This window comes from Ciona robusta, chromosome 4 (genome assembly GCF_009617815.1).
Source record: "Ciona robusta chromosome 4, ASM961781v2".
NCBI classification, from domain to species: Eukaryota; Metazoa; Chordata; class Ascidiacea; order Phlebobranchia; family Cionidae; genus Ciona; species Ciona robusta.
In genome coordinates, this window is record NC_143238.1 from 4,703,418 (window position 1) to 4,718,573 (window position 15,156).

The 15,156-nt window shown below is 34.4% G+C and overlaps 3 protein-coding genes across 3 annotated transcripts in view; 2 read left to right on the forward strand and 1 right to left on the reverse strand.

Moving 5' to 3' along the window:
• Nucleotides 1-15,156, reverse strand: part of LOC149736903 (sperm-associated antigen 17-like) — a 29,047-nt gene that overhangs the window by 2,644 nt on the left and 11,247 nt on the right. Inside the window, exons 23-38 of the mRNA XM_089876214.1 lie at nucleotides 7,724-7,902; nucleotides 7,232-7,397; nucleotides 6,891-7,008; nucleotides 6,043-6,184; nucleotides 5,487-5,619; nucleotides 4,931-5,076; nucleotides 4,326-4,577; nucleotides 3,942-4,075; nucleotides 3,512-3,651; nucleotides 3,045-3,165; nucleotides 2,559-2,713; nucleotides 2,140-2,300; nucleotides 1,712-1,929; nucleotides 1,146-1,387; nucleotides 667-861; nucleotides 244-366 (exon numbers count right to left, since the gene is read on the reverse strand). Of these exons, the coding sequence (XP_089732340.1) occupies nucleotides 244-366; nucleotides 667-861; nucleotides 1,146-1,387; nucleotides 1,712-1,929; nucleotides 2,140-2,300; nucleotides 2,559-2,713; nucleotides 3,045-3,165; nucleotides 3,512-3,651; nucleotides 3,942-4,075; nucleotides 4,326-4,577; nucleotides 4,931-5,076; nucleotides 5,487-5,619; nucleotides 6,043-6,184; nucleotides 6,891-7,008; nucleotides 7,232-7,397; nucleotides 7,724-7,902 (2,625 nt within the window). The remainder of the gene's footprint in view (nucleotides 1-243; nucleotides 367-666; nucleotides 862-1,145; nucleotides 1,388-1,711; nucleotides 1,930-2,139; nucleotides 2,301-2,558; nucleotides 2,714-3,044; nucleotides 3,166-3,511; nucleotides 3,652-3,941; nucleotides 4,076-4,325; nucleotides 4,578-4,930; nucleotides 5,077-5,486; nucleotides 5,620-6,042; nucleotides 6,185-6,890; nucleotides 7,009-7,231; nucleotides 7,398-7,723; nucleotides 7,903-15,156) is intronic.
• On the forward strand, nucleotides 7,913-10,831 carry LOC149736904 (uncharacterized). Its single transcript, XM_089876248.1, has 3 exons — nucleotides 7,913-8,349; nucleotides 8,592-8,642; nucleotides 8,998-10,831. The coding sequence occupies exons 1-3, from the start codon at nucleotides 8,283-8,285 to the stop codon at nucleotides 9,987-9,989; spliced, it is 1,110 nt and encodes a 369-aa protein (XP_089732374.1). The 5' UTR covers nucleotides 7,913-8,282; the 3' UTR covers nucleotides 9,990-10,831.
• On the forward strand, nucleotides 11,168-14,743 carry LOC149736905 (uncharacterized). The gene is made up of 4 exons (XM_089876249.1): nucleotides 11,168-11,447; nucleotides 11,857-11,984; nucleotides 13,630-13,810; nucleotides 14,095-14,743. Exons 1-4 carry the CDS (start codon nucleotides 11,322-11,324, stop codon nucleotides 14,575-14,577), a joined length of 918 nt encoding a protein of 305 aa, XP_089732375.1. The 5' UTR covers nucleotides 11,168-11,321; the 3' UTR covers nucleotides 14,578-14,743.

Consider the following 15,156-nt stretch of genomic DNA (forward strand, 5'->3'; position numbering starts at 1 on the left):
AAAGTTCAGCTACTTGCAAGTCCTATATTCGACAGCATGCATGAGGTACAATAATCCATGATCTTTGGTTGTCCAAGTTATCAGCCATATAAAAAATATAAAATTCTAAAAAAATAATCACCCACAAAGTAACATACTTGGTAACTCGTAAGCTGGCATAAGGTGTATGAACACCTGTGTTATAACAACTCTCGTTTTCCGGCCACACCAGGATAAAGATATTTTCATTCATTTAACATTTACCTTCTCTTCTTTGTGCAGATGTTGGGTTCTCAGGTATAGGTGATGGTTGTTGTTGTTGATTAATTCCATCTAATTGTTTATTAGTTGGCATGCCTGGTGATGCATGGCTTGGTGTGGGGTTACCTGAATATAAATCAAGGTAACTTCTGCTTAAACATAACTTTAAAAAAGCACTAGTATCTGCTAATCACAATTTATCCTATATTAGTTAAAACAGTATATTTTTATAAAAAGGAGTTATTTTAGATTTATAAACTTCTGGCATTTAATATCCTATAGAGATTGGCTTAATAAGGGTAAATTACACTTAACAGCAAAAAACATTTAAAAACTGTATTAGAAAATCATAGGAAATCTACATTTTAGGAATGTCACCCTAGATTTTGTTAAAAAAAACCTGACACCTGTGAAACCAACACTTACTTGGCCTCATATTCCTCGGCTGAGCTGCTGCAAATGGTGTTGGATTGTCAGGTCTCACTTTAGTAGGGGTCCCTTTTCCACTTGCATGAGCAGGGGTGGGGTTGGTGGGTCTCATCTTAGAAGGGGTGTCCGATACAATCCCTGTGCCCGTACCACGCACAGTGGGGGTGGAATCTTGGGATTTTTCAGAAGTTTCTGGAATTATTTTATTTTAGCAGATGTAAAACATAGAGTTTGGTGTTTTTCCAGTTGGATATACTTTTCTAAATGGGTTAAGATCCTACAACCAGGCATGCCTGGGCTAATTTTTCACTATAAACACCCCTAGTTAAAACACTCCTGACTGAACACTAATATTAAACCATGTTGTAAAGATTTAGGTTTATTTATTGCTCATAATCTAAAACCTTAAACACTTTACCATCCACATACGGATACAGACATACAGTTTAGATTATTTATACGATATTCATCCTCACCTTGCGGTGGTGACGAGGTGCTTGTTTGTCTGCTCGCCTCACCATCATTGCTCCTCCCAACTCCCACCATCCTTGCCTCCGTTCCATCTCTCCGAGGATCAAGCGAGAGTTGCATGGATGCGGTCTTCATATCATTGGCTTGAGTAAGCAGCCAAGCTCGACCGATGTCAGAATCAAAGTAAGCGGGAACATCGTGATGCCTCAGCGCAATACGGTTGGCCTTCTCTTCTTCTATTCCCCGTCTTTGTAATAAGGGAAGGTAGTTTTAGTTTTACTGAACCAGGCCCGATGTGGCTGACATTGTTAGGATGTGTGTAAGACACTTATAGCAATAATTATTACGCAAGCACAATATGTATGACAAAGAACACCCATGTTATATTGTTGCCCTGCCATGTGAGCCTCGACAAGTTACATTAATATATGAACTCACAACCAATGTATCCTTACCTGAGCAGACCCCAATCAGCTTCAGTTAGTAAATCAACTGTTGTTGCTCCACCACACAAGAATAAATAGGTAAAATTCATATATTACCTACAGACTTAAACCCACTGTATATTTACCTTAGTAAATCCCAGTCAGCCTGAGTTAGTTTTTCCCGAGGTGGAGGAACCACAGGGGGTGGGGGAGGGGCGACTACTTTCTTGTATGTTTCCTTTACCACTGATGAGTTTTGTTGGTCAGGTATAGCTGCTGTGGCATGGCTGTGTTCTACACATAGTGGGGTCTTCATAGGTGCTCCTGATGGCTGGGGAGCTTCACTGGGGGCTCGGGGACTTATCTGAAATAAAAGGGTGAGATATCAGGTTCTAACCATTGAGGCTTGAGTAATATGAATGAAAAGCAGTAGAGACACAAACTACAAAAAATCTATATTATTTAGTATTTGTAACCTAAAAAAAGCACACACAATACTAAAGATAAAAAACACAGAGAAACAAAACCCAACTAATACAACAAACAATTAATACAAGAAACACAAACAACTTACATCTTCATCCAAATCCAACACAAGTGTAAGAAGATCACTTGCTCTCATCTGCTCTTCACTTGATCTTGGTTCATTTATCTTCAGAGCTTCCCTCTGCATCTCTTGCTCCAACCGCATCCTCCCAAACTCCACCATCCTCTTCTTTAAGATGCTTCGTAGCTCTAGGGAGAAAAAGATGATTTGTTAAAACCCGAGATCCTCTATATTTAAAGGGGATACCAACGAAAAATTAAAATTTGTTTACAGATAGAGATGCTTAAATGGGATCTAAAGGTACCGCCAAAGTTGTTTTAAAAAAGAAACAACTTCTTAAAAAGTTTGTAGAAAATCGAACCACTGAAAAAAAACCATGATTTTTTGTTGAAAAAACGCAGTAAAGCAGTGATTACTCACTGAACTAAAACTGCACTACTACAAACCTTTTGTTATTGGTTGATATTGAACCAGTTGCCGAATCTCTAATGCTGTGGGGCAAGGTGGGGCAGGAGGGGGTTGCAGGGGTACTGGAGCTGACCCAACAGCTAACCCTTTACCCGTAGTTGTCCCAAAGGGGGGTCCGGGTTTCTTTAGTTCCCTGGAGACGTAAAACGATATCATGTTATGAAAAGTGGTGTTATAATATTTGCAGTAATTATTACATAAACTGTAAGAAATTGTGCAAAATATGTATTTATGAGGGCTAATATTCCTTGAACCTTATGCCCATAAATTAAAACATGGCTAATGTTTATAACTTAATGTTTACTATTACATAGGGTGTGAAAATGAATAAATAGATATATGTCACTGTCATTTTATTTACATAACATGGACAATGAGTGAAATTGATATGTGTTGCGTGTATATCATAGGATTGGGTGCATTAAACACCACATACATAATGTAACACCACTATATTTACATACTTGGATGGAAACTTGGTTAAATCTCTTGTCTTAATATTCTTGGGGATGATATTTTCCTCTTCCATGCTAACCAACCAAGCATAACTACAGTTGCCATAGTGAGGCCGCATCACAGTTATACCTGTCAATCAAAAGTAAAACTACATTTCAATGTACAGAATATAGCACAGCTGCTCATACCAAGTAAGGGTTCCTTTATATACATTACATATATTCTAAATTAAACTGAGTTTATACATCTTACATATACTATAAATTAGCGAGTTATAACAATAACATGATTGTTTCTATACACCAGACACAATTCCCAAAACACCAAAAATCACAGTTAGACAAAACATGGGTCTCGTGTAAATCATAATGCATTTACCATCCTCATGTCCAGTCAAGCTCCCTCCATTTACATTTTAAAATAGAAGAAAACAACAATGCCAGTAATAGTGGTCTTTCATTTACATCCACCTTACCTGTCACCTTTTCATCATCTGGAAGATTTTCTCGAATGACAGCTGAAGTAGGATCAAGCACCGCATCCCCGATGTACTCCTGGACATCTTTTTGTCGGAGGAGCTCAGTCCCTGACCCATCTTCATGGATGACAAACAACCTGTATCAATATAATCATTATTATAAACATCTTTATTACAAAATACGTAGAGCTATGGTTAAATTACAACATAACAGTTATGAATAAATTTGTATTCTGATATATTTTCTTAACAGTTTTCCTTTAAACTTTTTTTAAGAGTTTAAAACATAAAAAAATTAAAATCAAGGTTCTTCTCAAACCATATAAAACAATTCTATACGAAAATATGATAAGAGAAGTTTTAACTATTTTTTTCGTTTTCCACACAAACAAAAAAGGTTCTCAAAGTGTCCTCATACTGAATCTACCTTGGTGGATGGTGCTCCTGTGGATCAATCTTCATCATCTTCATTGAATCTTCCATCTTATCACCATGTTCCCCGCCTCCCTGGTTGCCATGGATACCAGGGTTGATGACGCTCGCTTCACCATTTACTTTTACCTGAAATAATTTGTTATTGTAAATTGGGTGATATTCATGTTATAGCTTGAGGATTTGAAGATGCACCATATGTGTCTGGTTTACAAGAAGACAGCCATGCTATAGCTTGACAGGGATTATAAGGTGAATAGAAAATCAATGTGTGTCTGGTGTATAAAAAGACACCCACAATATAACTTGTGGTAAAAATGATAGCTAGGTTAATATCCAAACAGCTCCAAACCAATATAAACAATATATTTAACCAAACCTGAAAGATATTCCCTTCTTGGTCGATTGCTTCACAACAAATAGGGGAGTTTTGTCGCATGATGTAAGATCCATATGATATTGATGGCCGAGGTTGAAGCTGTTGATTCTCCTCGCCTTCACTCCCCTCGTAACCTTCTCCTGACTCAGCAGCAGAAACAGCAGCGAGGAAAAAGTCGTTATCTGGTCGGGGTGTGTAAAGTACTGACCCCTCACGCTCCATGTCGAGCTGGCCACCGTTCCAATGAGATAACTGTGGTATCATGAGTAGCATGAGGTATGATATGTTTTACCTGGGTATTCTTTGTATATTAGGAGTTATAAATAACATAGAATGCTGTGTTATTAGGAGTAATGTAAGGTCTTTGACAATTTGTACCCACAATTTGTTTAACAATTTGTATTTGTAGGAGTTAGAAAAAATAATGTTGTTTTGCTGCAACTTTATTGTTATACTTTGTGTCTTATCGTTTTAAATTTATAAACCCCTTAATAATTCGAAAATGCAGGCCAATACAAATGTAGCTTTAAAAAAAGTCGGAAACCTTTCTTTTATATAGACCAGGACAAGATATCAGTTTAATTACATGCATAATACCCACTCACATGGTATGTCCCATCCACATTTGTAACCAATGACGACCCACTTCCGAACACTGTTACGCTTGACTGATCATACTGGTTGAAAATCACTGAAGCATAACCATTACATTCGACTCGAATAAACCAGATCCTGGATTCTCCCAAATCACCTGTCAATCAAAGAAAAACACATAATTTACCTGCAATCAAAGAAAAAAACAATATATTCTAGATTTATAGCTAACTTACACCACTCATGATAGGCTTGTGTAACCTTATGGATGCAACTTTTAAAACAGGGCTGTTATGAATGAATAAAATTTATTTCGTCTCTTTGGTCACGATAACGAAGAACATAGTTTATCATAGGTTTTAGCACTCCAGTTTTTGAACCTAAAATAGCATTAACCATGACCCTGCCATTGTGTGTCCATAAAAAAAAGCAGAGCCAAAATATATTGCATTCGCCACGTTAATCATAGACTTTGCATATGCTTTTACTATGAGTGTAACTTTATTTTACCAATAGCATCCCAAATTTTGTTAAAAATACAAAATACCTATGCTTCACACCGCTCACCTTGTTCTTCTGAGTTATTATGATCAACATCTTTATAATACCGAGTTATCCTTGTACCATCTGTATGATCACATACATAGGTGCCATCCACTCGAGTGACAAGAACCACTTTGTCTTCACGTGACATCATAACCTGAGTGAAAATAAAGTTGAACTTAATGTTTGAGTGATGTTACTCGGTAAGTATGAGGTGTATGAATACATCAGGTGCGTTTGGTGTAAAAGAAGACACATATATTTTACTTGCCACTGAGCATGAGATGTATGAACACAGCATGTGTATCTGATGTGTAAGATACATCTGTTATAACTCGACAGTGGGTATATGGTGTATGATTGCATCACATGTGTCAGATGAATAAGAAAACACATATGTTATAACTGTACAATGAGCATGGATTGTATAATATGAATACTTCATGCGTATCTGGTGTAATAAAAGACACTAATGATGTGGCTGTACAATTGGTACACCATGTGTCTGGTGTAGAAGACACCAATGTTATAACTGGATAACAAGCATATTCGTATAAAACAAAGATAAAATATCCTCCACCTCCCCAGTCACAGGATCAGTAGCTGTATAACACATAAGAGGTGGAAGCTGTTGGATATCACCATCAGGTTTGGTAACAGTTACTTCCCCTGATAAATAACTTGTTTTCCATGAAGCGGCTTTTTCTAACTCAGCTTCAGATCTGGAATAAAAGGAAAAGTTGAAGAGACGTTGTTTTTAATACAGGTTAAAATAAATTGAAGGAATGAATGAATGTAACTTACTTTATCCTCGCGTGGCCGGAAAACGACAGTCGTTATAACACGGGTGTGCACCTCGCGCCAGCTTACGAGTTACCAAGTATGTTACTTTGTGGGTGATTATTTTTTAGGGATTTTTTTTTTATTTTTATGTATGGCTGAAAATTTGGACAACCCATTAGTGACCACTGGATTGGAGCAATTGCCGTTAAATGTCTTGCTCAAGGACACATACGCCCACAATGGTAGCAGCGACGAGCCTTGAACCCATTACCTCTGGGTTAGAGGCAGGCGCGCTAACCACTACACCACGGCGCCGGACAGGGTTTGATTTAGGTTATCACAGTTTTTTTTTATTTTTAAATTCCAACAGTAAAATAACCATGATAATTAATGTGAATGTGAATCTGTACCTAGACTAGTGCTAATAAAGTTGGGACAAATACCAGTACGTAGCAGATAAAAATTAAATTCAGAGAATAGTATTATAAGAAATATGTGTTTTACTAAAATGCCATCATTAGTCTCTTACTCAACTAAAATCAGTAAAGTTATTTAGATAATTTATAGATATTGGCATTTTTTTGTAGATTATATAAAGGTTAAGAACTAATGCTGTATATGATCTTCATATAACACTTAACATACTTAGCACCAGCCTCAGCCTCCAAGTGAGCAGCTCCTTGCCCTGCAGTGGTTCCAGCTAATGAAGGATCAGTTGCAGCTTCCGGGTTGGTTTTACCACTTGATTTACGACCACGAGAACCTTGGGAGTGGTAAAAAATATTGTAGAAAATTTTAAAAAATACCACTGTACGCGTAAACAGCCATAAAAATCCCCATAACTCACTATAAACAACAAAATACACATAGCGTGTTAAGCAAAATAGCACCTTATGCCTATTGTGTAGCTCTAACATTAGTTACAACATAAACCCATAAAATAGACAAGCAAACACACCAAAAATTTTTGTAAAAACAACACAAACCTTTTTTGCTTCCGGCTGATGTAGCTGTCCTTTGATCTTCAGGTAAAGGTGCAGGTTGTTGACTAATTGCAGATGGGAGACTGTGTGGGCTCACCATGGCTTTCTGTTCATTAAGTATTGGTCCACTACCAAGGTTATCACATACTGTACCATCCCCATACAAAATCTGGAATAAAGATTAAATTAATGGTAGGAAAAGGAACAAATATTTAGGCCTTTATATTGAGCATGAGGTGTATAAATACACTATGTATGGCTGTTATAGAAAGACAACCATGTTAAGACTTGGCAAAAAGCATGAGGTGTATGAATATACCTTGTGTGATACGTGTTCAAGAAGACATCCATGTTATAACTTGAAAGGAAGCACAAGGTGTAATAATAGACCACTTCTGAATGTCAGAACTTATTAAAGTTACAAATGTTTTAAAAATTTGAAAAAAAATAAAGTAGACGGCATTAATAACAATGTTTTTTACAATTAACTCGAACCTTAGTACTCCCATCACTCATGAGTTTAATAACAGTTCCATCATGAAGTATTGTGCGCGAAACTTCTTCCATAGCTGGCTTTGAACGAGCTCTCTCGGTCTCTTGCCTACCAGCCGTCTTGTAAGGATAACTTTGTCGAACCATAAGTTTGAATTGAGGCACTTCATCATCTGTAGTGTCTGTAGTGGTGGGGTGAATTAGAGAAAATTAACAAAAACTACGGTACAGACAGAGAATCGCAACTAAATATTTGCAATGGTGAATAAATTAGGTTATTAACGATTGCTAAGACAGTTTTATTTGCTGTTTAGGGTATACATTTTATGTATAGATAGCATTTTATAGTTTTATTTTGTTGAAATTACCTATGTTTACTGTAGTTTTGTTACTACAATTTTTTTATTTAGAGAGCAATATTGATTTAAATAAAATATCAATTACGTTTGTAACATTTTTTCATTGTTTTATTCACTCCTTCAAAATTTACTGATAGGTCAAATAATAATGATACAATTTCGATCGTAAAGTATGGATTAGATGTTTAAAGAAGCTTAAAGATATGAAGATTTTATGTTTGTGGGCGTTATGTTGTTTTGCCATGATTTGCATTCACCATTTTATTAATAGTAAGTATACTAAACTATGGTAGGCAAGTTTTTACTGTGGTTTATATGAATTGTACAGAACACTTAAAAATACTGCAGAAAGACACAGTTTTGATATTTAGATTTTACAGAAACAAGCCTTTTCGAATGTGGCAAATAAACTATAATTAATTTTATTAGTCAATTTACTTAAAAGTTGTTTTGGTGATGTCTAGTTCTTATACAATATTAACACAGTTAACAATACCAAGATTGTGTTCCAGATAAAATGGACAAAGAAGAGGCAATACAACGTCATACAAGATCAAATAATGGTAGGTTGAATAGAATTTATGAATCATACTAATGGAAATAATCTCACAATAGCGTATTTTTTAAATGGAAAACAAAAAAATGGCAGTACCATATATAACAGTCTTTGTAAAACTTTAGGTTGGTCTTATGGCATAAATACACTTCAATAGAAAATAAGTAGAACCATAAGAGTTTTTAAAATTACAAAAAAAACTGTGGTAGAATATATATTAGTACATTCATTACAATCATTCATTTGTTCGTTCATTAATTCATTACATTCATTCATTTAGTCTTTTATTTATATCAGTCCAACAAACATTTTTTGAGTAAAGCATAAAATACACAGAATAAAAGATAGAATATTTCTTGCAGAAACAAAAGAAACCAATATTCCAGCTCCACCAAAAGCAACAGGGGTTAACAAACCAGTGCAAAGTAACCGGGGTAAAAAATACCGGCGGTTGGTTTACAGGAAGTTTTATAAATACACCAACATTTCATTTAACTACACAAATAATCTGAATGAAGGAAATTCCACAAGCACAACAACAAACAACACAGAGATAAACACCATAATGACAACAACAACGCAACTATATGATGTCACAACGGAAACTACAACTCAAGAACCAGAAATAACGACGCAGATATTAACCAAATTATTGACCACTATGGGTGCAGCAATACAAGAAAATGTTCCAACAATAAAACCAAGGATTTTGCGGCCTTCAAATAATATTAATAATAATGTTAATGTTCATAGACCACAAGAAGAAATAAATCCTAACCTTGGAGGAGCAGAAAATAAAGAAGATATTCAAGAAAAACAAGACAGTAATGAAAAAAATAAGGAAGAAAATATAATAACGGAAAAAGAGTTTATAAGTTCTCTTATTTCTGCAGCCCAAGGTGGAGTTGTGGTGACACTTATTCTTTGTATTTCAATATTTTCCATCCTCTGCGCAAAAGGTGTAATAACAGTGGGGCATGGAAGTAGTAATGTTCACCCGCAAGTATATTCGTTGTCTGCAATGCAAGCAAGAGGTGCGTGGGCGGAAAATATGCCAAAGAAAGTTCATAACAGAGGGGGGAATTCTACTCATAATAAAATTGAGAAAAAGAGGCACAAAAAGAAAAGGACAGCAGTGCAACATTTAAATACTGGGAAAATCTCCAACTTTGAAATATCTGATGAATTTGCATCACCAAAATCTGCCAAAAAGAGAAAAAGAAAAGCAAAGCCGGAAAAACCAAAATCATTGTTAAAAATTTTAAACCATGCAGCTAAACAAAGAGAAGAACAAAGAAAACTTCGATATGCAGCAACTCAGTCTAACCAAATAAAGCTATTTGTGGGATCATAGTATTAAGAAATGTCATTGCATAATTAAACACAAAACATATTTTTGTTTAAAATTGCAATTTTTTTGTGTACACAATACAAAATAAGCACCTTTCTAAATTTTTGAAAATTTGTTTTGTTTTCGAAGTACCATTTTACTTTTTTTGAATTTTATGAATTTGTTATTTACATCTTCGTGTTTAAATACGCTACAGATTATTTTGTACTGTGTTTTTATAACTTGACTTATAATTGCATTTTTAGTTTTTTTTCCAATGTTTCATCTCTTATTGCATACCAGAAGCCTGTAATCCCAGCAAACATTGTGTAAAACTCAAGTGGTTTAGGTCGCTACTTAGGGCCTCTGTACTGGTGAGATTAAAGAGATTTTACTTTGGCACGCAAACCTTAAGTAGTATTGAGATCAAGTAGGGATAATGAGCCACTTGCTTGAACCCTGGCTACAAAATAAAGACAGTGCGTGAAATAACAAAATTATATGATTATCCATATGTGTTAACACAATGTTGGTAGACTGATTAAACTTTATTTAACTTTTTGGTCACAAAATTCAAGTGTGGAAAAATAATGTTGTGGGTCAGTTTAGTCACCAGCATTTAATTTAAATGTGGAAAAATTAAGGTTAAAAAGATGCACAACTGCTACACAAAAATATATTTCCACAGATTTCTAAAGTGTCATTAACAAGTATATACTTTTGTTAATCAGGTAAAACCCTTTTATACTGATATAACAATATATTGATTAATTAGTGAAGTTATAAAACAAATTATTATTAAATTCTAATTTTACAAACGGTTTAAATAAGCAAGAAATTACATTTTTAAATAAAATTTTTGAAACTTTTTTTTACAGTCTGTTAATTAAATCATTTTAGTTTTAATTTTGCGCTTAAGGTAATAGGTTTGATTTTTAAGTTGTAAATTTACTTAAAAATAGCAAGAAATGATTTAGTAATTCAGTATTAGTCATGGTTTCTTGTTTCATCATAAACCCCCATTGTCTGCGGCTTTATGACCTACTGTCTTGGAATGGAATGGTTTCAAAACCAACAATGCCTCCTATTACATGGTAATGTGATGCTTGCTGACAAGCTGAGAGGTCCGAGCGTTGGGTTCAGTTCAAACCAACCGTGAAGTGTTTACACAGCCGCTGAGCAAGCAATAGAGAGGCAAGCGCCCCATTCAGGCTCACTTTCACTCAATCACAGCACAATGAAAGGGAGAGTGAGTCATAGAGAGGAGGGGGCACAGTGCTGGTTAAGTGATTATCACTACAAGAAAATGTCTGTACATGAAGTGTGGAGCAGGAACCAGCAATTAGAACATTCATAATGCATCGCTATTGGAAGCTGTGTATTGTAGTTGTGTTAATAACAGTAATTGGCAATTATGTAAATGCCGATTGTAGATATGGTTGTGAAGCTAATGATTGTCCATGTGACTGCCTCACTAGGAAGGTAAGATTATAGTATTATAGATATAGGATATACTGTATTACAGATATAAAATGAAATATACCTTATTATAGATATAGAATATACTGTATTTCAGATATAGAATATACTGTAATATCATGGATATAGAGAATGTGTATATGTACTGTAGAATAGTAAGCCAAACACCAAGCAATGGTTTAAGGGCCAAACTAAAATAACACATATATATATTTTATAAGGTATATTTCATAGAGGTTAGACCTAGAAAGGGTTTCCAGGTTTATTAACCCTGGCATATTGTATTCGAATATGAAATTTTAAATACTAAAATACTATTTATTTAGCGGTTAATCTATAGGCCTAATAACTTTTTTATAAATTGTGCTTCTTATTTTATAAAGATAAACATTAATACTTATATAATACTCAGATACAATGCTCCAACAAAAATGTGACAGAAATCGGGCATTTTCCTTCAAAAGCAATTTACCATAGAGCTGACTTTGGTGGAAATCTAATTACAATTTTACGAAGACATCAGTTTAAACATAAGAACATGTAAGTTTTTATGTTGGGTGTATTTGGGAGATTTAGAAGTTTGCTTTTTGCGTGGTTGACATTTTCTTAGTAATGTTTGCACGGATTTTGTGCTAATTTTATTTACACGGATTCCGCTAAGTTTTGCTAATTTTTTAAGGTTTAATACAGCAGTATTTTGGAGTCACACAAATATTTGTCATTTTTCAGATCTGCTGTATGTGTGTTGCAAAGAATTTAATTTAGCATCTGTTGTTGAAACTGTGAAAAAGTGTCTGAGTCTGTGTGAACACTGATAGTTTTAATCTAACTAAGTGATTTCTTGTGGTAGCAAAGTATGTATTGACACCTCAGTCAACCTTAACATGGGACCTGTGGTGTTAAACATGAACCACCTTGTAGGTGATTTGGGAGGATTAAAAGTATTGAATTGATATTACTTATGCTTGAACTTTAGACTTAAAGTTAAAAGCAATGCATTTAATCTATTACAAAACTAACCTGACCTTATTTTCAATCTAAATTTCCAGTAATGCAAATAGCTATTTTACATATAGTCAAACCACATTAAAAATATGGCAAGCATTATTGGATAAAATCCCACAGACATTCCATTAATGATAATAACAATGTGGTAATAGATAAGTCTGTGCATGGAAATCAATAAATAATCCTTAAACAACATGAATTGGTAAAAAGCAGCATCAATAATGCAAAGAGAATTACATAAGTTTCAAAACCACAGATTCTATCAATTGATTTTATAGAAAGCCAACATTTCTAAACCAATTTACATCAAATCTGGAGACTTATATCTTAATGTTAAAAACCAAGTACAAATTAAAAAGTTAATAGCAAAATATCATTAAAAAAAAATATTATATTAGTTGAATTTAAGTGCATTAAACTGTTTTTTTTTGGGGGGGGGGGGGGGTTGGGGTAAATTTCACAACGTAGATTATGTGTATTAAAGAATTCAGTTTTTAAATGGCAATCGGACAGTTGAATATCTGAATAGATAAATGTCATGATGTAAAGTATGAAATAAATAATTAATGGCTTTGTGATGTCCATGTTAATATTAATGAGTGAGTTGGAACTTCTTATTAGTGGTAATTCTTTGAAAAAATGTCAAAAATATAATCACCCACTATTGCCAAGGTATGACATCCATGAACTTTATACGCTTCAGTTTAGTTGGTATGGTTAATTAGATCCTTTGGATTACGACCAGGGTTTATTTAATGACATTATCCGTTATTCCCTTGGGTTGCTCCCATGTACGTAGTCAAGTGCCAAAGGATATTCTGGTGCATGGATTAACAAACCTGGCGCTTGGTTGCTTTGGAAACGTATATTCTCATGCGGCAGACTTGGCTTATACATGGTTGCCACTCTAAAGCCAACAGCCAAGTTAACTAAGCACTCATAGTGCAGAAAAGAGAATAAATAATTTACATCAAGTATTTTTATTATGTGGGTGAATCTTTGTTGAGGACGTGGAATTTAGGCCAGATTTGGTCCATTACACCGACACCCATGCTGCTTATGTATGTAGTTTATTTGAACAGTGTAACTCCGTTTATCAAGTATATTTGACATTGATACTTTAAATAGTTTCTTCACCAAGATTTGTACCCATATTTAACAAAAATATTTTTTTCAGGAGAAATCTGCATGAGCTGCAGTTATCGTCCAATCATCTAACAACCATTGAAGATGGAGCTTTTGTTGGATTGCAAAATCTCAGGACTTTACATTTGAGTAACAACAGGATCAAAGTTATAAGGAGGGAAACATGGACAGGCCTCAATTCATTGAAGCATTTGTATTTGAAGAACAACTTGGTAGGTGATTAATGGAGATGTTTTAGGTTAGATTGTGTACCATACATACAATCATACAAGTCACATGGTGTATTCACACAATTCATGCTTACTGCCCAGCTATAACATGGATATCTTCATATACATCAGACACACATAGTGTACTAGTCACACAACTCATGCTCACTGTTAGGTTATAACATAGATGTCACCAGACAAACATTGTATATGTTCATTAAGACATGAAATAAAATTGACAAGAAAGGATACAAAGTTATAATAGAAGATATTCAATATCATTACAGATAGAAAAGATAGATGGGAGTTGTTTTGAACACGTCCATTCCACCCTCGAGCTTTTATATTTACAACAAAACCGTATTCAATTCATTTCTCCTCGTGCTTTTGAAAAGATGACATCCTTGAAAACAATTGACCTTAGTGGGAACTTTATCTCTCATATGGATGGGAGGTTTTTATCAAAAACGGTCGCGCTTTCGTTTTTGTTTCTCAGCAAGAACCCATGGCAGTGTGATGATGTCACAATATGCTCAACAATGGAAACTCTCGGTAGGAATGAAGATATCATGTTGCTGGACCAAGTAATTTGCCACGGGCCGAAAAAACACAAAGGAAAAGATGGGTTTGATGTTTTAACAGAACTAAACTGTACCAACATTGTGTATCCTGTTTATAGTGAACCAGACAATGCTTCTGGGAAAGAAAATTCAAATGTTTTTCTACTTTTTTTGAGCCTTATTTTATATTTCGTACTTGTTTCAGTTTAGATTTTCGCAAATTTTATTGAAGCTGATTTTAATCATTTGTTGCATTTATCTATTTCATGTATAGTTTTTTCTGTTTCTGTGTTTTGCGTAGTTTTAGTTTCTCTATTTTTGTGTTTTGCTTTTTTAAAGTTTATTAGAAATAAATTATACTGAACATATTTGACTCGACTATATTTTTTGATTTGATTAAAAATTACAAAGTTTAAATAGCTGTACACATACAACAAACTAATTGAATATCCCAAGCAACTTGTTTGATGTTGTGGTTTAGTTAACCTCTAAAGCTAATTATGAATGTACCCAACAATAACTACCTATATGATGTATATATTTATATGCAGTGAAGCATAGGGTATGGGTTGGGCCTCTACAAAGTTTGTTTTGAATTATTTACACACATTTTCTAGCTATAAAAATACAAGCTTAACCAAGCACTTAACAAACAACCTATATATACAGCATAGATGCCAAACTTTTTATTATGCAGGAGAGGCAGGGATAATTAGACGCACATTTCTGTGAATTAGATCTAAACATAATGGCTCTCAAGTTAAGGATTAATGTAGTGTAAAAATACCT

Coding starts and splice junctions, on each gene's coding strand:
- LOC149736904 (XM_089876248.1), top strand. CDS start 8,283: ATGAAGATTTTATGTTTGTGGGCGTTATGTTGTTTTGCCATGATTTGC. Junction 8,350..8,591: donor CATTCACCATTTTATTAATA/GTAAGTATACTA, acceptor ATTGTGTTCCAG/ATAAAATGGACAAAGAAGAG. Junction 8,643..8,997: donor TCATACAAGATCAAATAATG/GTAGGTTGAATA, acceptor TATTTCTTGCAG/AAACAAAAGAAACCAATATT.
- LOC149736905 (XM_089876249.1), top strand. CDS start 11,322: ATGCATCGCTATTGGAAGCTGTGTATTGTAGTTGTGTTAATAACAGTA. Junction 11,448..11,856: donor GTGACTGCCTCACTAGGAAG/GTAAGATTATAG, acceptor TATAATACTCAG/ATACAATGCTCCAACAAAAA. Junction 13,811..14,094: donor TGTATTTGAAGAACAACTTG/GTAGGTGATTAA, acceptor ATATCATTACAG/ATAGAAAAGATAGATGGGAG.